The sequence below is a fragment of the Chionomys nivalis genome, chromosome 6, assembly GCF_950005125.1.
Source record: "Chionomys nivalis chromosome 6, mChiNiv1.1, whole genome shotgun sequence".
In the NCBI taxonomy this organism is placed as follows: Eukaryota; Metazoa; Chordata; class Mammalia; order Rodentia; family Cricetidae; genus Chionomys; species Chionomys nivalis.
In genome coordinates this window covers 57,003,309-57,030,707 of record NC_080091.1, presented here as the reverse complement: position 1 = coordinate 57,030,707, position 27,399 = coordinate 57,003,309, and the positions used below count along the sequence as shown (strand labels likewise).

Below are 27,399 nucleotides of genomic sequence, written 5' to 3'. Positions count from 1 at the left end.
GCAGGCGAATCTCTGTGAGTTCAAGGCCAGCCTGGTCTACAGAGCTAGTTCCAGGACAGCTAGGACTGTTACACAGAGAAACCCTGTCTCGGGAAAAAAAAAAAAAGCAGACCTGCAATATATATGTATTAAATTACCATAAACTTTGGATAATACAGAGAGTAACACTAAGTTTTTTAATTTTTATTTTAATTAAAATATAACATCATTTCACCCCTTTCCTTTTCTCCCTCCAAACCATCCTAGGTCCCCTCCCTTCAGCCCTTCCTATGCCCCCGACTCCCTCTCAAATTAACACTATTCAGTTTAAGGTTAGTTCTTAAAAATCAAACAAGTTTAAGCCAGTGTCCATACCTGACCAACTCTTTCAACATTGAAGTATTTTCCTTTCCGATTATAAAGGTCTGGAGCCTGGAGGATAAATAAATAAAAAGAAAGCAATCTTAAATTGACGCAAAGACACGTAATTACAAGAGAGCTGTAGCTGGAGCTGCTCTTGTGAAGACTATGAGACACACACAAAAAGAAGAGACTAAGTGTGCTAAGTAAGTACGGTCAATGATTAGCTCAATCGTTTTTAAAAAGTAATCACTAAGGTCTTAACTAAAATAGATTAAATGCAATTACTTCTTACCACTGCTGAGGGTTAGCAAAATTATTCTCAAAAACCACAGAAATAAGCCGGGCAGTGGTAGTGCACGCCTTTAATCCCAGTACTCGAGAGGCAGATGCAGGCGGATCTCTGGGAGTTCGAGGCCAGCCTGGTCTACAAGAGCTAGTTCCGGGACAGGAACCAAAGCTACAGAGAAAACCTGTCTCGAAAAACCAAACCAAAAAAAAAAAAACAAAAAAAAACAAAAAAAAAAACACAGAAATATAAATTTCTTACCTCATTGAAATGCTCAGTGAGAAATTCAGCAACAAATGTTATATCCTTCTGAGTCATCTATTAACAAAATGAGACAAAGAAAGCAAATCAAGACCAAGAAAGCGTCCCAATCAAAGACTCCACAGAACATAGAGTTCTGACCAGGTGGGCGTGTAGGCCTCACACAGCTTATTCCTACTCCATACACCCACACACACGCAGGAGAGACCATGGGTACCTGCCACAATCCTGATAACTAGAAACTACTGCATACCAAGTGCTGACTTAGGTGCTATAGTCTTTTCAAGAAAAATAAGCAAGCATTTAAGGTTTAAGGAAGTTAATGTAGGGATTATAAGGATGCTTTCTCACAGGTCAAAGAACTTTACGAAAACATAGATATCATAAAGGTAGGATAATGTGATGTGAGATTAAAAAAAAAAGCTGGGTGGTGGCGGCGTACACTTTTAATCCCAGTGCTCAGGGGCTGGAGGAGGTGGATCTGAGTTAGAGGCCAGCCTGACAGGCAGGGCTACACAGGGACACCCTGCTGTGAATGCTGTGTAAACACACTTGCTGACGTGGACACACAGCCCTTATCCACTACCTTGTTCAGCTCAGGAAGCACATGGTCTTCTGTCATTCGCAGCATTGCTGGAAAGAAAAAGGTTTGAAAGATGATCTGTAACGGTCATCAGAAACACAGTTTTAACTACAGGTACATTTCCAAGGCTAAATGTGCTTTACTGCACTAAACCTCTTATTTTGAAGAGTTTCTTTTCACTAAGGAAGCATATTTCTCACAAAAAAATTAAACTATAAAGAATTTAAATCTGATTTATATTTGTACTCAACTTACCTACATACAGCCACCGAAAAAATGCCTTGAAGTTTTTCATACTACTATCTATAACTCTAAAAAGGGAAAAATAAAACAGAACAAAGATTATCATGTGCAGTTCACACATCATTGTCCAACTGTCATCAATACAGCACTGTTTTGTATCCTGTCTGATGACATCTAAGCACCTGCAACAGCATTCTACACATCAAACACATCCCTAAAAATATTGTCTAAATGGCAAAGTGGTTCTTTTAAAAAACAAAGTAAGGAATTTAGATTGTAACTGGTTCTGAGTGCTGTGCTGTAAGTTACATGACAGTCTCGGTATTCAGAAACAATCAGGAAGAAATAGTTTTCAACATTATTTTCAGTTAAAAACAATATTTACTGGTCAGTAAAAAGAAAAAATTAACTCCAAAAGTAAATCATCACTACAAATTTGTATGATGTCACCACTTCTAACATCAATAGACATGCTAAGCTGATTTTGGATTCTGACAATAAATGAGATCTCTCAAAAATTGAATCACCCTGGGCATTACACACATGTATCACCAAATTTACTACTGTAAATCTTTATCTTAAAGAAACCACTTCTGAACTCCTTAAGATTGCATCTATGAGGTAATTACCCTAAGCAAGTAACACTGGGACTTCTCATTCCTGTCTTTCAAACCCACCCAGTACTGCACTGTAGATCAGCTCTGAAAAGTGAATTGGCATCAGTGATAGTTTGTGCTAACGATCAACAAGACATGAAGCAGAATCCTAGGAAGAGTCTCCAAGAAGGAGCATCTAGATGAGGTTAGCCTGTGAGGGACTGCCTTGACTGTGTTAACTGATGAGGGAAGACCCAGCCCACGGTGGGCAACAGCATTTCTCGGGTCTGAGTCCTGAGTTATATAGGAGTGGAAAATGAGTAGAAAGCACTCAAAGTAACTAGCTGTTTTAAGTTCCCGCTGCCTCGACTGCTCTGTTACAATGAACTGTACCATACGCCCTTTCCCCCGCCAAGCTGCTTTTTGCCTGGGTATTATCACACCAAGAATTAAAGGAAGCCAGTCTCTTACTTTTCTGTATAAAAATACTTGACAGAAGACTATAACATCTTTTACAAGTTACCAAGTGATGTAACAAAAAACTTTTGCAACAACAATGAAAACAGAAAGCTTCTTTGTGTATTTTCTAAAAGCTAAGTTTTGCCCCAGACAATCAGCCTAACAACAAAATGTTCATTGCCTCAGTTTCCCCATCTGTAATTATAATAATGCTGCAATTCACTTACTTGAAAGGAACAAGTAATTTACCTGTCTTCAACTTATATCGAAAGGTAATCACAGAAACTTTAATATTTTATATGTGCTTTCAGCTAATGTGGTAAACTGCTTTGGAAGGATTAGAAAGTACGGCATTGTTGGGGTTTGTCACTGAGGGCAGGCTTTGAGGTTTCAAAAGACTCCTGCCAGTCCTAATGTGCTCTCTGCCTCCTGCTTTCAGATCAAGATGTGAGCTCTCAGTTGTTCCTGCCATCATGCATTTACTCTCCCATCACGGGCTCTAACTATTTGAGACCTTAAGCCCAATTAAACACTTTCTTTCTTAAGTTCTTTGGTCATGGTGTTTTATCACAGCAACAGAAAAGCAACAAAAACACCAGGATACCCGCACCCAAGGATGTGTAGTGTTTGCATATGAGTCATCATCTCTAGACTAGTTACAATGTCTGTTATAATGACAGCTCTTTCATAGCAGCACCACAAGCAGAAAGACCCACATCTAGAAATGCTACTGTGAAACCTCAAGATGTCAGGGACTGAGAAATAGAAAACATCCTTCAAAGCCATGAGAAAGCAAGAGATTGCCGCCTACCAGCAATAAAAAGCCCTCAAAGCAATGGTGCAATGCTGTGGAAATTCTAGGAGAAATTATTTCACCTTCAGATTCTAATTCCCAGCAAAATGATCAATTTTGCATAAGGGTAGGAAAAAGAAAGGGAACGTGTACCTTCCATGTCTACTTTCTGAGTAAGTTACTAAATTTACGATGTGCTTTGGTGAAGAGTAATTCAGGAAAGGATCAGATGTGATCCTGAAAGCCCTGTCTACTGAGGAAAGCAAGAGAGGCCGTGTCTCTGCAAATAGTCGGGCAGGAAGCAAAGCAGGAAGCACAGAACTAACGGTGCAGGGTGAGAGGGCACCTGTAGGGCAGAGGATGCCAGAATGGGGCAGACCCTTCAGAGACACCAGGGAGGCTGTGCTAGAGACAGAAGGTACAGAAAACAAGAAAGCCTGCAGGGGTGGGAGAACACTGGACTGAAGCACTTGAAAGGCTGAGAGGAGGGCTCTGAGTTTCAGGTCAGCCCAGGAACACAGAAAAGACCCAGCCACAATACAACAAAACAAGACAAGACGAGAATGCCAGCGAGGTTCATAAAAATAAAGATAAACAAAAAGAATGAAAATTGGTAGGCACAAGAAATAAAATACAACTGTATTTAGGAGAAGAAGTAAAGGAAGTAGAGGCAGAAAGAAACACCTTGTTTCCCTCTGCAAAGACAACTCGGAATGAGGGAATGGCAATACAGTTTTTCTTTAAATGATCTCTGTGTTACTGGCATCATTCTCACTAAAATTCAACTTAAGAGAATCTGGTCAATTTGGTAGGTTCTTATCTAAATAAGAAGTAAATATTCTCACACCCAGGCTCCTAGGTAACCCATTACTTACTGGAGAAGTTCATTTGCCTTGAGGATGAAAGAGCCCACAGCAGTAATAGCATCTAAAGAAAACAAACAAACAAACGTCACTTGCTGAATAAGCGAACTGTATCTAATGCAGACTACTGAGAAACTCCGTCAGTACCTTCAATGCACGTAGCATCCAGTCCTAGAGGTTCATATTTTTGTTTCCATGAAGCCATTCCTTTAAGTTCACTCAAATGATACAGTAAAGACTCGGACCCACTAGCAAAGAGCAGAGATAAACAGCATTACTATCGCCAAGGTCAGCAATCACTTGCATCTCAGAAATAAAACCAAACATAACAATCTTTCTATAGCAAAGAACTGTTTCCCAGAACTAATTCTAAGAACTAGAAGAATCATTTGCCCATCATGACAACTGAAATGAAAACACAAACCCACCGGATTAGATTATCTGGTGTGATCAGACTATGTCCCGTGCCAGTTAAGCTCTTACCAACTGATCTGCATCTTTAGTCCCAATCCTGGCACTTTACCATATGGACATTGTTCAACAATAGACACTTCTGTTTAAAGAACAGGCTCTTAATAAGTAGGCCTGACCAGCCTGAAACTATACAAACGAGGCTGGTCTAAATTCTACCTCCTGAGTGCTGGGACTAAAGGCATCTGACACCAGGCTGTCCTCCCAAGTATTTTTAAGCTGACTTCATATCAGACCTTAGATGCTGGAGGCACAGTGGAAAACAATGGTAAAGACAACCAGTCATACAGCACATCTTCCTGAAGGCCTTAAGGGAAATGAAGACCCTGATCTACTCCAGAAACCGAGGGCTTTTCTGACGGCACGAATGGAGCCAAGAGCTGAAGAACTCAAGTGACAGGAGGTGAGAATGCTCCACAAAGAACGGAGATGATATAAAGTCCTTATATGGAGCTGGAGCCGTACTTCAATAGCACCGTTTACCAAACATGCCTAAGACCCTGGGCTCCATTCCCAGCACCATTATAAATAAATTAACAAACAAATCAAGGAAAGGGTATTTATTTTAAAGAGAGAGAGATTTAAAAAAAAGAAAGAAAGAGAAAAGCCTTGGGTGGAAGACATCATTGAGTTTGGAAAACCAAGTGACTCCTAGTACGGGTAAAGCAGAGAGGCAGGCATGCTCAAGGCCCAAAAGGCCTTGCTTCTAAGAGCAAAGTAAATGTAGTGCAAGCTTTTAAGGTACAACATTAGAGTCACTAGGGAAAGTGAAGTCAAAGACAGTATGGTACGGAACAGACCAATGCAGATTGTACTCGGGGACCTCAGAGGACTGAGGCTTGTCTAGGTACCCATGATGAAAACTGTCAAAATGCAAATCAATCACTTAGCAGCCAGTTACAAACTGCTTCACTCAAGTAGCTATGCACAGAAACAGCAGTAGGCCTGGAGGATCCATCAGCCTTGGCCTAATACTGAGGAACACTAGGTCAGTCACATGACTAACTCTTGAGGGAAATGAAGATGACAAGAACAAACTGCCAATATATTAAATGAAAAAATATATAACATATTAGAAGCCATGAGGCCTATTTCATTGTTAAATGAGGGGGGGGGGGGTGGGAAGCCCAAATAGAGTTCAGCCTGGTTAAAAAATGTCAGAAAACTATTTCACAAAAAAGAATTGTCATTACTGACTTTAATCTTGGGTACGCTGAGTTCCCTAAAATACCAGTGCATAGCTAGAAACAGCTTGAAAAGAGAATGTCAGACAATGGAGAGAAGGAAGCAGAAAGATGACCAACGTATGTATAAATGTAGTATCAAAAAATTCTGTATCACCTCCATACCTCTGTAAGTGACTTATAACCAATTTTTGTATACTGGAATAGGATGACTCTATAGACTGGCCAAGCTTTTTTAAGCCCTAGTTAAGAGAAGAAAATACATTTAGCATATAACTAGGATATTATATGTCATTCCCCAAAAGAAAAAAGCTAGGACTGTGTTAACAACCATTTAAACAAATACACTTTAACAGCACCTTCACTGTTAACTGGTTCATCAGGAGAGTCTGAAGTTCAGCACTAGAACAAAAAAAAAAGTTAAGAAAAAGTATTTTAGTAACTTCTCCATTTAAAACCTACACTTCTAAGTACAAACATGATGCTGGAACAATACCCATCAAAAGACAGAGCTGACACACCAGAACCCAGAGATGAATGAACTATACATTTCCAAACATCCAGAAGGTTATGCTAATTGTCACCCTGGGCAGATCTACCCAAGGTACAAGCAAGGAAAGGGTTAGCATGGATAAAGGTTCTGAGACATTTACACATCCAGCACACATACATATAGACAAAATCATTACATTTATATAAAAAGTTCATGAAAAACCCTAAAAACTCACACGTGGGGGGGTCTTATAGCAGAACTTATATTTTGTTTTTACAGAGAAAATAATTACTTTTGAAATAATCACTGTCAGAAGAAGGTAGCAAAGGGAGTCAGATCAGAAGCACCCGGTGTGCACACACCTGGCTTTCCCCCACAGCAGTAAGTGCATGAACTCATCCTGCACTGATGTCGTTGTAGTTTTTTCCTAGACAAAATGAAAAAAAGAGGGGATACGTATTTTATGAATAATCAGCATATGTATTCAAAATAACAGGATCACAATCTTCTTCCTTGGTTTCAACCTTTCCTCCGATACTGAACTCATCATCTGGACATCAGTGACTAGAGACGGCCAGTCCTCTATTTCAAGACCTGCCCTTCCTCCCCACCCCACCCACTCCATCTCACAGTCCTGCCCCACCCAACCAAAGGAAAGAGAGTCTACCATGGTTTGGGTGTGATTTGTCCCCCAAGAGTTCATCTGCTGGAGGCCTGTCCTCGGTGTGATGACATTTAAACTGGGGACTCTTTAAGAAGTAGGTGAGGATGGAAGGTGGGTAAGTCATTGGGAAGAAGCCAAGGTGACACTCAGAGGACCCTGGCTAGTGCTTCCAAGAGTGACTGCTAAAGAGACTACCCAACCACACTGCCTGGATTCCTTTGCTAATATGCTCCTGTGAAGTTGCCACTGAAGGGACTCTAGGCAGCCCGAGCATGGCAAACATGGCTCTGGTAGGCCTTGTCCTTCTCCCTCAGACCCCCCGCCTTGCTAAAGAACCATTGCATTACATTCCTAAAGCTAGCCACCAAGGCCTATTCTCTTATTTGGTCACTTCTCCAGAGGCCAAATGCCAAGGTACAGCTATCAGAGTATTGAAATCTAGTAATCAAAAGTGTCCTTTGGCTCCCCTAATTAACATGCCCAATTAAAATTAAGCACCTTATCCTAACACGGGCTTTCCCCTTTAACCTTTATAAACCACCATTTTCCTCTGTGCCATATCTGTCTCCTCTCTCTCCAGAGGCAGTCCTTTGTCCCCCTCCAGGACAAGTACCCCTTCCCCTCTCTCTTGTTCCCTTCCCCTTCTCCCTCCTTCTCTATCTTCTGTCTTTGTCCCTTAGCCCCTTGCCCTCCGCACCTTTGTGTTGAGAGCTAGGTCTTGGGGGTCCTGAGCCATTACCAATCTTTTCAGCCCCCAGAATGAACCCTCCTCAGTATCTGGAGAACAAGTGATGCTAAATGACCCTGAACTTTCGGAATCTGAAACTAGGAACTAAGAAAACATCTGTTCTTGATAGATTATCCAGCCTCAGTTCTTTGTTACAGCAACAGAAAACTGACGAGCACAATTCTTTTTGCACACCCCCAAAATACTGAGGTTATATCAACCCATCTGAAACAAATAATGATCTTAGCCTTTTACAAATCAAACTAATCTTACTCTTTTTTTTAAAGATTTTTATTTTAAATCACATGTGTATGTGTGTGTGCACACGCATGTGTGTGTATATGTACACACACACATGAGTAGAGGTACCCTCAGAAGCTAAAGACATCAGAGTTCTCTGAAGCTGGAGTTACAAGTTGGATGTGAGCCAACCACTGTGAACTTGGGCCTGCTACGAGAGGAACAAAAGCTTTTAACTACTGAGGGATTTCTCCAGCCTGCCACCTTTGAGGCAGGGTTTCACTCTGTAGCTCTCATCAACCTTGAACTCAGGGCAAACTTTCTGTCTTGTCTTTTTGAGTGTTGGGATTATAGCTTGAACCACCTTGTCCAGTTCTGACCCCATACATCTCATAAAACAAACACAGAGAGAATGTACTCTATCTCCACAGGAGAGTTCAGTTACTAGTGCATTACCTGCACAAACTTGGTGAGACGAGAGTCCATCTGCATCAGTATTTCTTCCCATGCTTCACACATACAAGTCAGCGACAAATTTATATACTATTAACAAAAAAAGATAGTAAAAATATCAAAACAACATGTTATTTCATTCTTCTTTGGCTAAGTGTCAGAGAAATCCAGAGTTTACTTTCAACTACTCTTCTAACTCATTAAAGCTGTAGGAAAAAAGAAGAGCTTTGGTAATCACTTAGCTAAGAAACTAAATTATCCAGTGACTCTTACAAATTTACAACAACACATTCCCAAGATTGTGTCTGGGAAAACAAGTATCCTTGTGATTTTTATATTTTAATCATACCATCACATGCTGCTTTGTTCAGCTACTCAACTGCCAGACAGGTCCCCTAAGAAAATACCAACCTCTAGAAACTATAACATCAAGCAAAATAGGAACCGTAGTAAAGCAAACAAAAGATCAGTAAGTCTTTGTAGGGGTTCCATCCGGGTACACTGTCTAGCCCGGCCTGTGTCTTGTTCTAACAACACATCAGAAACAGCGTGACTAAGCCCAAGGTCTCAGAAGCCTTTGCCTCCTTAGACTCACGCTGCTGAGACTTCTGTGGCCATTGCCATGTGAAAGAGCATGGTCAAGCTGCTAGAGGAGGATGCAGAGCAGTGACAAAGCCATTCCAGCACTGGGACGCACATCTGTTTGCAAGATCAGTTTCTTTAAAGTGAGCTACACCAGCCATACGTCTATAGAACCATCTGGATCAGTCTAGTCCAAACTGCTACCTACAAAACTATGAGCTACTTTAGGATGGATTTATTATGAACAAAAGCTGAGTCATATGAAGACTCTTTTCCCACAATTTATCTATAATTTGTTTTAAGTTGCATTTTCATTATGAATAGCTTAGAAGATTTACAGGATTTTCCCATTTTCTTTTGGAGGCAATTAACAGGATTGGTCATGAGACTTATAATATTAACAAATATTATAAGATTAGCTTATAGCACTTCTATTGCAGGTAGTTTTACAACAAACTTTTGGTGGTTTTTCTTTATGGATAAATTAGATACTTCCAGTAAAATGCTAACATGAAGCAAGTTACGGATTCATACCTGTAAGAGAGCTGAGATGTGAGTAAACTTTCTGGCCATCCGAGTTACTTCGGGTAAGTAGGAATACAACAGATTGGTTTCAAGCTACAAAGTAAAACAATAAATAAAAGGGTCATAGGAGCATTTGCTTCCTTTCAAGATAAATCAATCTCGCCCAGCTCAAAAACAAGCAAGTCCTTAGCACAGAGAAGGGTCCGTATCTAACTACATGCCAGAGAGCCTCTTACCAGAATTCTGCCCTCTAAACACAATGGATTTTGGAAACCAGTAAGTGACTACCTCGAGATTTCCACCTGGGGCACAGCTCTGAATCATCCCTCACTTTTGTGCAGATACAGAAGCAATAACCTATAACACCATTATGAGAATATTTAAAATGTCCACAGATTAATGTAAAATTTTAATACAAGTAAAAATAACTAAAGGATATGGATTAAAACATGAATATCAGGAGAATGAGTCATTTTTCAATGAGGTTGTCATTATCCATTGTGTCTGGGCTTGGAGGCATAAATCTGTGATCAGTGTTTGGGAGGTATTGACAGGAGGAGGAAGTCAAGGTCATCTTCAGCTATATGCAATGAGATGGAGGCAAGCCTAGGGTACATGAACTCTAATCTCAAACTACAACAAAACACACACCTAACACAAACCTCACAGGAAAAAAATCACTTTATTAGAACTCAGATACAAACGTGATAACAGTTTCTCAGCCTCACAAAGAAGAGAAATGCAAACAGCTACAGTCCACGCTCTTTGATGTTCTGAACAGAGACTGTAGGAAGGACTGCAAACACCACATCTCTTATTCTTTTCTTCCCACTTCTGAGCGTTCACACACACTTAGGTTAAAGCACTGGGACAGCTCAGAAGAAATACTTGGGAAGACTTCTTGACAAAGCATGGCTATGATCTAAATATAGAAGCCCAATCAGTATCCTAGTCTATAACATAAACCACAGTTTAAAAGATGTTCCCCCATCCCGAGTGATCACTTGACGCATGTGGCAATGCGCTGGCTGAGAACACAGCTGGAAGCAGAAAGCCTAGCATGACTTTCCAATCCTGCAACAGCACTGAGTGACTCTACACTCCTGTGTGCCTGCAGTCCTACCTACAAATGAGGACAACGGTAGCACCTACCCAGTACATGACTGTGTTTAAGCACTAAGCACTTGTCAGATAGTAAGTGACCTTTCATTACTAGAAAAGACAAAGTCCTAAAGATATATTCAGTATAAAGCTACACTGGTCAAGTAACCAATCAGTAAGCCCATAATAGACCATCAAAATAGTTGTAACGATGGAAAGTAAATTGTAGTGTGTAAGAAGTAATATTCACTACAGTTGCATTCAATATACAGGATTTAGAAATCATAAATAAGCTTTTATATTTTATTTTTAGACTCTAGTGATATGAGTAATTAAAACCTGTAAAGAGTGGGGTATGGCTCAATGTCAGAGGGCCTGCTCTACACATGTGAGACCCTGAGTTCAATTCCTAGTACCAAGAGAAAAAACTCTCTATAAAAACCATGTACCTAAGCCGGGCGGTGGTGGCGCACGCCTTTAATCCCAGCACTCGGGAGGCAGAGGCAGGCGGATCTCTGTGAGTTTGAGGCCAGCCTGGTCTACAAGAGCTAGTTCCAGGACAGGAACCAAAAGCTACGGAGAAACCCTGTCTCAAAAAATCAAAAAAAAAAAAAAAAAAAAACAAAAAAAACCATGTACCTAGCCAAGCAATGGTAGCACACCTTTAATCCCAGCACTCAGGATGCAGAGGCAGGCAGATCCCTGCGAGTTGGAGGCCAGTCTGGCTTATAAAGTGAGTTCCAGGACAGGCTCCAAAGATACACAGAAAACCCTACCTCGAAAAACAAACAACAACAAAAACCCCATGTACCTGCTATTGCTGTAAGTGTCTAATACTCACCTGAAAATATGAAACCTCTGCTTCGCCACTGCTGGAAACCTCTGTGACCACTGATAATGACTTCAAGTCGCTTGATAAACACAGAGCAAGACAAGTACCGGCAATCTGCAAAAACAGTTATCGCCATGCCCGATACATTTGCTATACTGACAGGCTGCATCTGCTTACAACAATGGGAGCAAAAATTCACACAAACTTTAAAAAGTAGAAATGCATAACCCTGGTTCCTGACATAGCTATGGGGTGGCCCAAGCACACACCAACCCTCTGTCTGTCCTCCTCCCATGAAGGGACCCACAACAAATACTGGAGAACCAACACAATCCATAGAATCTGAGATACTCTCCCCCTTCATGAGTAAGAAGACTTCACATCCCAGGGAGAGCTGGTACCACGCTGAGGGCTGCTTTTGTGACTGCTTTCACATGCCAATCACCCACTTTCACTCCTGCCCACTGCAGACTTAAAAATCAACCAATCATAATCAAGTGGACCATGCCAGTCTGTAAAAGGGAATAACTTGACTAGCTCCACCAGTAGCTCCTGACTGCTACAAACACAGGAACACTAAATTCTATCTTACTAAAATTAACCTCTAAACATTTCAACATGAACAAAGTTAACCTGCTCTCTCCTTGTTCTGTAGGTAAATCAGCTGCCGTTTTCTAAGAGAAACAGAAAATTTTGAAGAACTTACCCCTGTTACTCGGGCAATTTTGAACATCCCATAAGCATAAAGCTCAATAAATCCAGAGCTTCCTCCAAGGACAAGGATGTTCAGCCTGATTGAGAACAATGCGACACGCTGAGGCCGACTGACAGCAGAGCTGAGATAGGAGCTGCCAACCTAAGCTTACAGCTGCACTGCACACAGCAAGCCCTGCTACTAATACTAAGGCCTGTTACTTTTTTTTCAAAATGAACAATAGACTTCCCAATAGCTTCCCCAAAAAATTCTGTTTACAGTAAAATTCCCTGGCACCAACTGTATTTCACACAATCAGTAATGAAATGATCCATCTGCCAACTAACACACAGTGCCATCAGTTCCTATGACGGTAATAAAAAATACATTAAATAGACTTTAAAAACTTGGGAAATTAAAATTAAACCTAGAAACCCTAGCACCTCTATCCTGTGAAGATGCACTACGACATTACTAAGATTTAGAAAAATCAACGGCCACACAATAGACACTGCTATCTGTATGCTGCTAGAGATTTCAACGTCAACAGTGAAGTAACAAGAGGAAGAATCCGCTGCTCACGTTCTGAAAACTGCCACAGATACAAACATCAACTTCAAGAAATAAAACAAGACATCTGTAAAATTTACCTGACATCTCCTAAGAGCTTAATAATTTCATCAGAATTTTCTTCACTAAAACAAAAACATAAATTGGGTCATCCTTCAATATTATCTTTCAAATAATAAAAGACCACCTCATTTGAAAATAAGAAAGGTATACTTACCTAAATATTTTTGAGGTGTTGCTGTAACTATAAGAAAATAAGAGATAAGAGAAAATAGAGATAAGGTTTACTCTTGAGAAACGCATGGGAAACTGGTAATATGTTAAAGGGGAAGAGAAATGGCAGGGCTCATTCGAGAGAAAGAAAACCGATACATACTTTTTCGGCAGTGTGGGCAGCTTAGGCAAGAGAAGGTTGGATTCATCCTCAGCATTATAAAATGATGTTAAGACACTAAAAGGGAGGGGGAAACCAAGTATCACACAACAGCAAAGATTCGACTTCTCTTTCCATTAAAAATAAATGCAGCAAAAAAAGATTCCTAGTTTTATAATTTCACCACAGAGATACATATAAAACAAACATTGTTAGCAATCCTGTGTGATAAGACAAAGGGGGAATTGAGGTTTTTGTTTTGTTTCAAAACAAACTGACAAACACCTATTCACTGTACATATAGAGAAATATCAAGAAATGATTTTTGTCAGCATATGAATATATTTATATGTATTCAATATTCAGATAAACTGTGAGCTTATGATTTCTGAATTTGATCTAAGAAACCACAGTAAACAAAGTGCTAAGAATAATTTAAAGCAACTTAGAGTAATTATTGTATCATTTAATAACTGGTTCTATGGCTTATACCGACTTGGGGATGTGGCAGTCTGGTGGGTATATAAAACTATGCCATTTGCCATTATTTCTGAATAGTCTATATTTTTCATTCTTTTTGGATTTATTATGTGTATGTGTGTTCTGCCTGCAAGGATGTGTATACACCACATATGTGCCTGCTGCCTGAGGTCAGAAGAGAGCAGCAGATGCCTGGAACTGGGGTTATAGTTGTGAGCCATCGTGTGGATGCTGGCAACCAAACCCAGGTCCTCTGCAAGAGCAGGAAGTGTTCTTAACTGCTGAGGCATCCTCCAGCTTCCTGAAATATTCTTCACAGCTGGGATTATAGGTGTGCACCACCATGGACGGCTCAGGTAATCTTTTTTTTTTTTTTTTTTTTTTTTTTTTTTGGTTTTTTGAGACAGGGTTTCTCTGTAGCTTTGGTGCTTGTCCTGGAACTAGCTCTTGTAGACCAGGCTGGTCAGGTAATCTTTATTGCCTTTTCTTTCTCAATTCTACCTCCAAATACAATTGGAGGTAAATGGCTGAGAAAGTGAAAAAGTAGTGACCTGAAATCACGGTTTTCACCCTGGAACACACAGTGCTAGAATCTCCCTTTGGAGATGGGCTGGGATACAAATCACAAGACATGTTGTTTCCCTCACCTTCTAAACTCATGTAATTATCTGTTATCCTTGAGCATCAGAAGATGGTTGATCACTCTGGCTTATCTTTAATGAATTTCAAACTCAGGCTAAATCCTTGTCCCCTGTTTCTTATGTACCGCTTAAGAAAGCTGTCAATTAACATTCAGGATTTATAATTTCATTTGATAGTAATTTAGTGAAAATCAGTAAGAAAAAAACTACTGGAAAAAAGGACTCAATTTTCAAAAATCCTTCTGTCCCCAATATGAGCCAGTGTCACTGATGCCTTAGCAGTTCCTCCTCGTCTACACAGACTAAGGAAAAACTATTCCAGGGAACAGGGGAAAGACCCAGGCCAAGAACACAGAAGGAACCTATCAGGCTGTCTGCTCCGTCCAGCACTGTTCATGCCCTAAGAATGTCCATTAACACATGACAGAGCTCCTCGCAAAACAGATGGCACACACACAAATAAAATAAGCACAACCACTCTATCTAGATAATTTCAACTAAAAGCCGCAGTGTATACGGAATCACAGCGCTGACAGTCATTTCCACTCTAAACAATGAAAATTTCAGCTGGCGGTGCCTGTAAAATGTCCACGATCACCCTACATTTGTGAAGCAGAGAAGCAAAAGGATCTCAAGCTTGAGAATGGCCTAGCCATAGAGCAAGGACATGTCTCAGAAATAACATGACAACAAGCTTGGAAAACCTCCCAAGTCTTCCCCGTGGTATTCTACCTGCTTTCCACAGTCACCTCCATCCAATGCATACAGGAAACCGGAGCCTCCACGGAGAAAGAGTGTAAGCTTTCAGGCTTTTCTACATCACACAAAATAATCTTCTTGGTATCAGCGAGAGCAAAGGCCAAAACTAAAAAAAATGTAAGAAAATAATCAGACTAAATTAGCATGATTATTTCAGAAAAACGAGTATTTCACTTACTGTCCAATTTTACTTTTTCAAACACATTCTAATTACCTACAAATTCTTTTTTGGGAGCCAGCAAGACGGCTCAGCAAGTGAAAACTTTTGTTATTGGCCTGATTGAGTTTTTCCCCGGATGCCACAGGGTGGAAGAATGGAAACGATTTCTACAGGCTGTCCTGTCTCAGCACGTGCTACGGCACAGGCATCCCACACACATCACAAGCAAATGTAACTAAAGCAAAAGCTTTTATTTTTTGAGACTATAATACAATCACATCACTTCCTCTTCCCTTTCCTCCCTCCAAATCATCCCATATACCTCTCCTTGCTCTCTTCCAAATCTTCTAAATTCACGCCCCCCCTCCTTTTTTTTTAAATTGTTCTTTGTTTTCATTTTTTGAGACAGGATTTCTCTGTGTAGCTCTGGCTGTCCTGGAATTTGCTCTGTATACCAGGTTGGCCTGAAACTCAGAGATCCACCTGCCTCTGCCTCCCGAGTGCTGGGATTAAAGGTGTGCACCATCACTGCCTGGCTCCTCTTTTCTTTTAATTAACTGTTGTTACGTATGTACATATATACATATTCCTGAATACATATATACAATCTGCTCAGTTTGTATGTTACTTGCATGTTTTCAGGGCTGCCCACTTGTAATGGATAGACAATTGTGTACTCTTCCCTGAGGAAAACCATTTCTCCTGTTCTCACATTTCTTAGTTGCCTGTAGTTCTTTGTGCAGGGTGAGGCCTCCTGGGCTTTCTCCTGTTCACATTAACATTTCCATTGTTTCTTTGTTCAGCTCCTGTTTAAAGAGCCACGTTGGTGAGACTTTTATGGGTTTATCTATTCCTTTAGGTAATATTTTAGAGACTTAAAGAGATCCTTGCATATAGTTATGCCTATTACTTAAGCTTATTGTCACGTGTTTAAACTACTTCACTTGTCTACTATCTTCCCACATACTCTATTTATTAACTTACACAACAAAGTCTCTAGACTGGGACCCGCTTTCAACAAGAAAACATCTAGCAAGTGCTGGGAGATGACTCACAAGAGATATATACCACCATTGTTGTCCCCCAGTCCTGTTCACAAGTCTACAAGACAGAACGTGGCTCCATTTGCTGTTTGCTTAAAATCTTTTTATTCTCTTTATTCCATCCCATGCTAAGAAACAAGAGGAACAGATGCCAGGAATCTCTGTCCTCTGGCTGTGGCTGAACTATCTAGTGTAGTTCCTTTAGGTAAGTCATCATCTCCTAACATGCACAACTTCAGAGCTTCAGAGTCACCTCACACTCCTACAAGCCACTGCCTGGAGAAGGCTAAACCAGCTTGCCCCTCCCCATCTTTATGTCTTTTGTTCTGTTTTGTTTTTTGCTGTGCTGGGAACTAAACCTAAGCTCCCTCACACATTCTACTACTAAGCTATATCCCCAGCACTCTTTCTTTTAAACAAATACTAATAGCAGCTTTATTTGTAATAGCTAGCAAATGGAAATGACCCAGATGTCCTTCAAAATCCAGCCCATTTTACTTTTTATTTTGAAAAAAGTTCTAAGTTGCCAAGGCTATCCTCAAACTCACTCAAGTCAGTTATCCTCCTGCCTCAGAATTCCAAATAGTTGGGATTATAGGCCTGCACCACTAGGCAAGGGCTCCAGCCACCACTCTCAAAAATCTTAAAATGATTTAAAATGATTACTTTAATAAAAACATAAAATTCTGTTTATATGAGACACATTTTAACATACATTTGGCTTTAATGATTTCTCTTGGAGCTTCTATACTTTTAGATGAATAATAAAGTCCTCAAAATGTGCGGCAGTCAAAGAACAATTTATGGGAGTCAGTTCTCTTCTCTCATCAAGCGTGTACTGGAGGTCAGATTCTTGGGCTCTGAGGCTTGGCGACAAACACTGTAACCTACAGAGCCACGTCCCTCTGATTTTATACACTTTATTCATCTTCTAAGAAAAAGCAGAGGATGAGTATGGTATTTTAAAGCAATCCTAAAAATAAAAATTCTTTTATTTTATGTGCATTTGTGTTTTGCCATGGGTGTTGGGTCCCCTGAAACTCCAGTTACAGACAGTTGTGAACTGCTATACAGGTGCTGGGAATCAAACCAGGGTTCTCTGGAAGATCAGTCAGTGCTCTTAACCACTGAGCCATCCCTTTGGTCCCTGGAAATTCTATATTTAGGAATTAATCTAAGGAGTTAATCACACCAAGTTCTCCTACCTGTTCAGAATACTTAACTTATCCACTACCTAAAAGCTGAAAACCAGCAATAAAATAAGCATTATGGGTGCTGGAGAGATGGCTCAGTGGTTAAGAGCACTGACTGTTCTTCCAGAGGACCTGAGTTCAATTCCCAGCAACCACATGGTGGCTCACAACCATCTGTAATGAGATCTGGTGCCCTCTTCTGGCCTGCAGGCATACATGGGGGCACAATATTGTATACATAATAAATAAATAAAATCTTTAAAAAAAAAAAAAAGCATTATGACCAAAAGATGTAAATTGCAATATATAAATACAATGGTATGTGGTCACTTAACATGGCAAATCTGTTTCTATTTGGCCTGAACAATCAGCCTGAACCAAATGTAGTGGAATAGTATGTATTAAATGAATTCTGATGAGAGTGCACAAATGGATCTCTACACACATATTTTATCAGGGAGTGTTGCCATTGGCTCACTAAAACACATTCATTGCTAGGTGATATGATTTTAAAGAAGTTTTAAGTACTTATTTATCTTTATCTAGAAAAAAATCAAGCAAGAGGACCTATTCATTTTACAAAGGCAATTTGCATTTTGTTTTTTTTTTTTTTTTTAAAAAGTACCTTCAGGCTTGTTCAATCTTTTACCATGGTAATACAATGTTGTCATCTATACAGTCCACACTGGAAAACTGTGCAACCGCATTTGCAAAAAAACAAACAAACAAACTATGTTTTGAACATGTTAACAATTTTGTATTGGGCCACACTCATTGTTATCCACAGCCCTATGTATAGCCTACAGACCACAGGTTGGACACCCTGATAAACTTCAGGCTGCAGCCCATAGCATTTTACTATTCTGACACTGTGAACAACAGCTCAAGAAACTACCAATGTAAACACACACACACAAAAAAAAACAAAAAAAACAAAAATACACATACACACACACCAAACAATCAGACCTTGTGGAAATGGAGGCATGGTCACAGAGGACAGGCCCTCAGGTGTGGCAAGCTGCCTGCACACAGGGTATTGATGAACCTCACATTCAGTGCTAAATGAATTGGGTGGAAAAGAAGGCTCTGATGGCACCGAAAGGACTGGTGAGTGGTGACTGACACTTGTCAAACAGTGAAGGACAAAAGAGCAGCGAGAACACAAGCCGAGTACTTTGTGAATGTGTTAGGCTCCGATCCCATGTGCCACAAAGTTCACTAAAGAGTCATCTTTGCCAGCAACAGACTTACATGAAAAAACTTTTAAACATTCTAAAAAAAAAAAATCTCAAACTAGTATTTATAATTCTAATATAAGGTCAGGTATCTTTAGTCCCAGCACTTGAAGGCAGAGGCAGGTGGAGCTCTCTAAGTTCTAGTCCCGGCTAGTCAGGGCTCTACAGTAAGACCTGTATAACAGAAACAAAATCATAACTAAAATATAACAAGAAAAATGTATTCTTTTATAAAACAGGCTTCCTTTTAGAATATACTTTATGAAAATGAAGAGTATGTTTATAACATTATCATTACGTTTGCCATCTGGTCTCCAGGCCAAACAGGTCACTTCTTTTCCTGTATTTTCATTTGGTGGAAAACTCCAAACTCGATGAAAACTCGCAAGCCGATGAAGTAAAACCTAAGACGAAAAGATATAATAGCAGAAACTTGCAGACTCATTTTCAGAAATAAAAGGGACCTAGATACACAGAATAAAATTTTTTAATTATTATTTGAGTACTTAGCTATCCAAAGAAAAGAGAACAGTGTCTGAATGAATATAAGATATTTTCAAAGACACGGGTGAACTGAGAAGGCCCAACTCAGCCCTGTACCCTAAACATACTTGTATGAGTATCTTGCCTACATGAATGCATTTGTACCATAACTGGGCAGTCAGTGCCTGAGGAGGCCAGAGAAGGGCATCAGAGTTCCCCAGAACTGGCGTTATAGTTATACCGGCGCTGTGGGCAAAACCCAGGCCATCTCCAAGAACACCAAGTGCTCGTGATTGCTGAGCCATGTCTCCAGGCCCGTTTAAACTTAGTTTTTGGAAAAGGTTAAGACTATCCAAGCCGACAACAAAAGAAGTCACACAAACAGCACCAAACGGTAGCTATGGCAAAGTAAAATAACAACGACTGCGACTTTAGCCCATGCTTTAGGCTACGTCACGCTCTGGCCATGGATCTCAGGGCAAAGGCATGGCAGACACCATGATAATGCAACTGGGTACACTAAGTTTCCCTAGATCGCCCTCCCATCTAGTTTTCCATACTTGGCTGCATACACACCAATTACCTGACTACTGTCAGGGGAAAACTACCAAAAGGTGAGGAGAAAATAGGCATGCGTGAAGGTTTTCTTTCAAGATGGCTGCCAAGTAAACAGTAATTCTTGACAGAAAGTTGGAGTATGCGCTGGTTATATACCCGATAAAGCATGTTTGACTGGCAACGCTCACACACGTTCTGCCAGGAATCCTGTGAGACACCAGCCTGTAAACTTAATGATCTTTTAAATAGTTAGCTAGATGTCACCAAGATGTAAAAACTCTGAAGCATCCTCCGTAGCAACTTCACACACACACACACACACACACACACACACACACGTCCAGCTAGACGTGACAACTGTTCATCTTCATTCTTCTGCTAATCGGAAAGCCATGTCTGGGTGGAGTCTGTGGAGTCTGATCGGATGGTGCATCCCTGGCCAAATCAATTCATGGAGGCCTGAGCGTGCACAACTTTGTGGGCATCTGTTCTTTTAACCACAAAGGAAATAGAACTATAAACCATGTTTAGCAGAGACGGTACTTTACACTTTCACGTGAGGTCAACTGCCACGATGAGATGTAGGGGCAGGGCAGACAGCTGATCCGCCATGTCTGCAAAAGGGGAAACTGAGGCTGGAGGCGTGACGGGTTCCTCGCCGGCTCACTTACCTCGCCTGTAGTGTTGGCCAAAGCAATGAGGTCCCGCTTGGGTGACCAGACTAGGAAAACAATCTCCTGTGGCAGCTGCTTCTCTCCCACCACCCGGAAGGATGGGAAACATGTCGGAAAGCGCAGCATGTGGACGGTCCTGCAACGATGCTCAGGGGAAGGCCGCAGGAGCACCGGGCTACTAGCCTTGGCGCAGAGTCCCGCCTGCAGCGGTACCTGCCAGAGTCACAAACCCGGCCTACGCCTAGCCAGCGGCCTTCCCCGCCCTGTCCCTCCGCCCTCCGCGCTCAGAGGAAGCTTCCGGCGCCGAAACCAGGACGTCCTCGCGAGAGGAAGTGAGTGGCGCGCCAGCGGAGCGGGGCGGGGCGAACGGACGAGGGGCGGGGCTGTGTGGGCGGGGCGGGCGAGTGCGGCAGGCAAAGCTGTAAGTGCCAGGGCGGAGTGTGCTCTGAGGTCCTTGGGCTTCGCTATTTCTGCTAACCGGTTGTCCGGCAAGCACCGAGAGCAATCCTTAGTGTGTATGTGCAGATCTATGGAACGCTTCCGCGTCTTTTCCTTTTGCTCAGAAATTCTCTGCTGTGGAAAAAGGCATTGCCACAGGTTTATGCTCTGATCAAAACTCCCGATCCACACACTGAACCGTCTTTGATACCTCTTGGTAGTTTCCAGCCCTGGCTGCACAGAATAACTGGAGAGAGAGGAAAGCAACAACAAACAAACAAACAAACCTCCCTATCGGGCAGCATTTTAGCAAATTAAAAGTTAATTAACCATTAAAAAAACACTAAATGATTCCGATTTACAGCCAAATGTTAAAGAGCTTTCACCCTCCGTGACACGGAACAAACAATAGTTTGATTTCTCACACTATTTAAATGAGCACTTCACAAATCTAACACAGTTAAGAGGAACCAAAATTTGTTCTACAGCTATCTAAGCACTCATTCTGTGAGTGACTGTGGACAGACACCGCCCAGGCAAAGTCAGTAGTCGGTATGCTGATTACAACTGAGCTGAGGGGCAGTTTCAAGAATAAAGCCCATACTACAAGATGGGAGAGGACTCTTCTGGCCAGAGTGAGCCACAGTTTATCATCTGAAGTACTCTTTTTTCTTTCATTTTTAAACTGTCTCCTTACTCCTTCACTTACTGTCCTCGGAAAGAAATTCAGAGACTAACTCAAGTGCCTCCAGTTCGAAGTTCTAATAAGCGTTCTAGAACCACAGTATTTGCATGTATAAGAAATGTGTTTGCATTTATAGGAAACAAGAACTTACCAATGTGATTACTTTTACATATGAAACAAACAGCGCAGTGTATAGTAAGCAATGCATGATATTTATTAACGTGACACATCTATTTACCCTAAGGAAGTTCCAGATTGGATAAGAAATATGTTAACATAGTGGAAAAAGGGAAAACCAAATAAATGTCCAACCATAGGATCTTTTTTAAGATATGGTAAATCCATCCTGAAGAATTCCATCTTTATACATTGATTCTCACATCTATGAAAAGGTACAGTTCACTAAACATTTCCAATAACGTTTTGGGGGAGGGGTAGCTTAAACATGCTTCATATTTCTACACAAAAGAATCTAACTGAAAAAATTAAGGGGGATGTAACTGACTTTCTTGGGATTGCAATTTGAGAGATCCTTTTAACGTCTGTGTGTCCCTGGATCACGGTTACTGATAAGTGACCAGGCAGTAAAGTTTCCTTTTGCCTTTAATTGTTCAGCCACACCATTCCCACCTGCAGATATAGAAACAGACCCAACCCCTCAGGCTGTTTCTTCTTGCCTCCAAATGGGGGGGTCTCGCTATGTTACCCAGGCAGGCTTCGAACTCACCATCTAGCCTTGGTGAATCCCAGGCTGGGATTCCAAACATGCAAATCCATGCCCAGCTCAGGCTTAGGTCCTCGGTGTGCACATTTAACACCCTGCTGGTTTACATAGTAACATGAAAGAAACACTAGAAATCCTGGTACTGACTAAAAGCCACCTCTCAGCGTTCTGAGATCTTTTCAGTCACTCTGGTACTATTCTCCTCAATCTTGCTGAGTTAACATTTACACTGAAAATAAATACCCGAAATCAAACAGTAGTGACCTTATCTTCACTTTATTGTAATGACCTTCTTAGCTAACCCTCAAGTAATTTAACCCGTGTCTTAATGTTCCAATTAAAATTACATCAAATAAGTGAAATTGGATTTTTCCTTTGCATTTGGTGGAAGTGCTTCCTGACCCATGCAGCCCCAAGAGTGTTAGCCTCTTAAGGAATGTGGTTAAGGATCTGAGGCAGAAAGTGTTCTGTTACCTGGCATTTCCACTTAAAGTTGGTATTTACACCAACTAGCAGGAAAACATATTATTCTGTATGCCAGCTTCCCAAGAATGGAAGTCTTATGTGATGCAGGTGAGAATCTCTGGTCAAACCCAAGGAAGACAAGAGACTTCTGCCATCAGTTCCTAGTCTGTACAGAGCTAAGTTAGTACATTAAGTTATTCTAACACATGGAAAGATGAAATTCCCTGAAGAAAGTATATTTTACACACACACACACAGAGAGAGAGAGAGAGAGAGAGAGAGAGAGAGAGAGAGAGAGAGAGAGAGAGAGAGAGAATTTTATTTCACTGGCCAGAGATGTGTTGCAGCTCTGTAGCTCCATAGGAGGGAACAAAGAGGAGGACATGGTAAGGAGGGGGACAGGAAATCAGGACCCTTTGTAGACTGTTTTCCATATTTAATTTTCTACATTACACTGAAAGGGTCGTCAACAACAAAACATTTTTATTTTTACTCCCAAAGTCCAGCTGTTCATTTCTTTATGAAGTTCAAGGCCTCAGTGTCCTCCCAGCACTGCCGTTGGACCATTACGAGGACCATTAGTCCCCGTGCAACTGTCCAGGCAGCCAGCTGTTCTGTCATTTCTCATAGTTTCTGAAGTCACTTACTGGCTCTTCCTGCTTACTTAGGTAATATTATTGCCTTCTCAGGTCTCTGATGGAGTTGAAGACTAGATAGTTATAGTTAGTCTTTCCTTGTTAACAAATTCAAAAAAGAAACTCACATAAAGAGGTGTCAAGTGTATAGGGTTGAGAGACATCCAAAGACAGTTTTTGGTTGGTAATGCAGGTTGGGATAGAAAGTGAGTTAGATACAACACTTTGAACTCACCAAGATAGGATAAATAACGGAGTATTTTCTCTGAATTTGTCAAATGTTAATAGACTAGATGTTGCTAATATAATTATTGTCTGTACATGTTTGTACATAGTTATTGTACTTATTGTGTATAGTTTTTCTATGTTAGTTATAACCTCTTTATTTTAGACAAAAGGGGGAAATGTTGATCATGTTTGTGTTCTGACAAATAAAGCTTGCCTGAAGATCACACTAGCTAGCCACTAGTTAACCATAGAGGTCTGGAGGTCTATACAGACAGGCAGGAAGGGGTAAGGTGGGATGGAGATAGGAGCTTGGCCCTTTTGATTTGAGAAGTCAGAAAGGTAAGAGGTAACTGTGGCTGGTCCTTTACTTCTCTGATCTTTCAGCTTTTACCCCATATCTGACTCCAGGTTTTTTAAATTAAGATGAATTAGGGTCATGCGCCATGCTACATCCCTCCTAGAGCTGTTGTCTGTTTTCCCTTTTTCACTTCCGAAGAAGACAAAAGCAAGTCCTCCACCTATCTCAGTTATGTCTGCAATGCCTCTAAAACTAGGTTCTAATTGATCTTAATATTAAAAACCCAGAGTCAGATATTAAGGGATGAAAGCTGAAAGATCAAAGAAGCAGAGCGGGCAGCCACTAGAGTTCTTACCTCTATTGACTCCTCTAACCGAATGGGCTGGGCTCCTGTCTCTATGAATCCTCAGATTGAATGGGCCTGAGCTCCTGTCTCCACACACCTTATATTCCTGTCTCCACCTCCCTAGTGCTGGGATTAAAGGCATGTGCCTCCCAAGTGCTGGGATCTCAGATGTGTGCCCACTACTGCCTGGCCTTTATAGTTACCTATTGGCTAGCTCTACCCTCTGATCTTCAGGCAAGCTTTATTTGTTACAGCACAAACAAAATATTACCACATCCACCTAACTTTTACTGAGCACCTATAAAACACATGAGACAAAAGGGTAGATAAAATGGGTGCTGATGTTGGAAGTCTAAATCTTCCAGGGAGAAATAAAATCTGTAAACAGATTCTAACTTAGGCTTTTTCCATTAACTCATGTAACTTAAATTAACCCACACCTTTTAATCTACATTCTTTTAAGTGGTTCGGTTACCTTTTCTCTGTACTGCCCATTCTGTTTCAGGAATTGGTTCTCTTCCACCATTTGGGCTCCAACTATCAAACGCAGGCTTGGCAGCATCATTAACTACTAAGCCACCTGTTGTTGGAGGCTGCTCATTCATTTCCCAGCCACCTAGACCTGAAATAACCACACAGAAACTGTATTATTACAACACTACTTGGCCTATCAGCTTATGCATATTTCTAGCTAACCCTTACATCTTAAAATAACTCACCTCTATTAATTTGTGCATCACCACGAGGTAGTGGCCTACTGGCAAAGTTCTGGCTGGCAGCTCACTTCTTTCCCGTCTGGTGGCTACATGGCTTCTCACTGCCTCTGCCTCCTTTATCCCAGCATTCAGTTTAGTTTTTCAGTCTAGCTCTAATCTGCTAAGCCACTGGCCGAAACAGCTTCTTTATTAACCAATGGCAATAAAACATATTCACAGCATACAGAGGGGAGTCCCACATCACCAACCCAGCACCAGATATTTTGTAATATAAGTAAAATGAAATTTACCTGTAATTATTGTGCCGGTTACTTTTTTGTCAATGGGCCACAAGCTAGGGTCACTTTGAAAGAGGTTAACCTCAGTTGAGAAAATGCCTCCATAAGATTGACCTGTACGGAGGTGGAACATTTTCTTGGCTAATAATTAATATATGAGAGTCCAGCCTATTGTGGATGGAGCCACCTCTGGGCAGGCTATCCTGGGTTTTCTAAGAAAGCAAACTGAGCTAGCTAGCCACTGAGAGTAAGCAGTATTCCTGTGGCCTCTGCTTCAGTCCCTGCCTTCAAGTTCCTGCCCTAATTCGATCCATGAATGAACTGTGGCTAGGAACATACAAGCCCTTTGTTCCCCAAGTTGCGTTTGGCCATGGTTTTTATCATAGCAATAGAAAGCAAATTACATTATTACTTGGGGGAGCTGGATATTGCTAATTGTATGGCAGTCAGAATTCTGAGCGACCTGACAAGGCACCTTCCACACAGAAGGTGGTCGCTTAGCTTTTGATAGTGGTTTTGAGACAACCTGATACCAAGAGGTGTTAATTCAGTCTATGTAACAGAGCAGCCATAGTTGCAGATGTGACCTAAGTCATTCTCCTCCGCTACCCAGGAAACAGAATGCTAATGAACTTCCCCCTCAGTTTACCTTTCGATATAAAAGCTGTTTGGGTAATAAACGCAGGTGATCTTCCTGATTTGAATGAACCCTGAGACTCCCTCCTGATATTGCTGAGTGAACTGTGCCTCAATAATTCCCATGCCTCCATTCTGGTTCCAGAAACAGTTATGTCTGGGCTGGACCCCGACAATTACTCATTTAAAATTCCCCTTTAAAAGCTTAGAGATCCTCTACTGCTGTCTCAAGCACGGGCTCTAATGTTTCTAGTGATAACTGATCCCATTCTCAATTCACATCCTACCTCTCAGAGATACATATGACATTTTCTGATTAGTTTATTTTCAGGACACCAGTTATGTCCCTAAAATTAGCATTCACTGACTGTAAGAACAGACTCATTAAACCATTTTTTAAATTTTCTAAGAAAATAACTTTTTTTAAACTGTATGTGCCCACGTGTCCATGCGTGTGTGTGTGTCCGTATGTCTGAGTATCTGTATGTCTGTGTGTCCGTGTGTGTCTGTATGTGTGTGTTTGCAGGAGCCAGAGGAGAATGTTGGATCCCTGGATCTGGCATTATAGGCAGTTGGGAACTGTCTGATGCAGTGCTGGGAACTGAACTCAGGTCGACTGGACAAACAGCAGGTGCTCTTAAGTACTGAACAGTCAGTCACTCCAGCCCTGAAAGCAACTTTTTAAAGCTCATTTTCATTTTGCAGTTCTGGAAGTTAAACCCAGGCATTACTCATGCCAGGCAAATACTCTACCACTAACTAAGCCGTATCCCTACCCCTTATTTTATTGCTTTTACCTTGAGGCAGGGTCTGGCTAGGTTACCCAAGTTGTTCTTGAACTTCTGATCCTACCCTCTCAAACAGCTGAGATTGTAGGCATGTATCACCTCGCCACAGAGTTTTAAAAGGTGCATTACTCTTGACTGTTATTACTAAGGATCAGGTTCCTTAATTCTCAGATGTAAAATTTCTACATTTCAATATTTCCAAAATCAGAAAATCTAAAAACCAGTAGGTGCAATTAATGAAGCACTGTTTCTTTCACCCAGGGAAATGTATGATAAAATCAATGCTGAATTCTTGGTGTTGAATAGGCTAGGGTTAAACACAGGTTCCAGCAATCCTCCTTCCTCAGCCTCTAGAACAGCCAGATTGGAGGTATATTCCATAGTCCCTAGTTGAATGATGTGATTTATAACTGATTTTATCTTAAAATGAAGGAATATGGAGATAAAATGACCACTGGCCATCAAGGCCCAACTCTTCAGGGGTCCCTCAGGTGTGGAGAATTCCATAGATTTGACCATGGTATGGTAGACACCATAAAGTCTGGCAATGTCCCTCCCCAGAATGGAAGCAGAGAGATGAACTCAGCGATCGCCAGGT

At 41.1% G+C, this 27,399-nt stretch overlaps 1 protein-coding gene across 2 annotated transcripts in view; it reads right to left on the bottom strand.

Moving 5' to 3' along the window:
• Anapc4 (anaphase promoting complex subunit 4) overlaps positions 1 to 20,858 on the bottom strand; it is a 30,314-nt gene extending 9,456 nt beyond the window's left edge. For both annotated transcript variants that reach the window (XM_057771737.1, XM_057771739.1), the window contains exons 1-19: positions 20,562 to 20,858; positions 19,148 to 19,253; positions 15,189 to 15,321; positions 13,339 to 13,413; positions 13,180 to 13,206; positions 13,043 to 13,087; positions 12,405 to 12,489; positions 11,708 to 11,812; positions 9,775 to 9,858; positions 8,662 to 8,748; positions 6,937 to 7,001; positions 6,441 to 6,483; positions 6,247 to 6,323; positions 4,574 to 4,674; positions 4,439 to 4,490; positions 1,728 to 1,783; positions 1,476 to 1,522; positions 890 to 946; positions 355 to 411 (exon numbers count right to left, since the gene is read on the bottom strand). In XM_057771737.1, coding sequence (XP_057627720.1) covers positions 355 to 411; positions 890 to 946; positions 1,476 to 1,522; positions 1,728 to 1,783; positions 4,439 to 4,490; positions 4,574 to 4,674; positions 6,247 to 6,323; positions 6,441 to 6,483; positions 6,937 to 7,001; positions 8,662 to 8,748; positions 9,775 to 9,858; positions 11,708 to 11,812; positions 12,405 to 12,489; positions 13,043 to 13,087; positions 13,180 to 13,206; positions 13,339 to 13,413; positions 15,189 to 15,321; positions 19,148 to 19,253; positions 20,562 to 20,690 — 1,431 coding nt within the window. In that variant the 5' untranslated portion in view covers positions 20,691 to 20,858. The remainder of the gene's footprint in view (positions 1 to 354; positions 412 to 889; positions 947 to 1,475; positions 1,523 to 1,727; positions 1,784 to 4,438; positions 4,491 to 4,573; positions 4,675 to 6,246; positions 6,324 to 6,440; positions 6,484 to 6,936; positions 7,002 to 8,661; positions 8,749 to 9,774; positions 9,859 to 11,707; positions 11,813 to 12,404; positions 12,490 to 13,042; positions 13,088 to 13,179; positions 13,207 to 13,338; positions 13,414 to 15,188; positions 15,322 to 19,147; positions 19,254 to 20,561) is intronic.
• Positions 20,859 to 27,399: the final 6,541 nt, after the last annotated feature.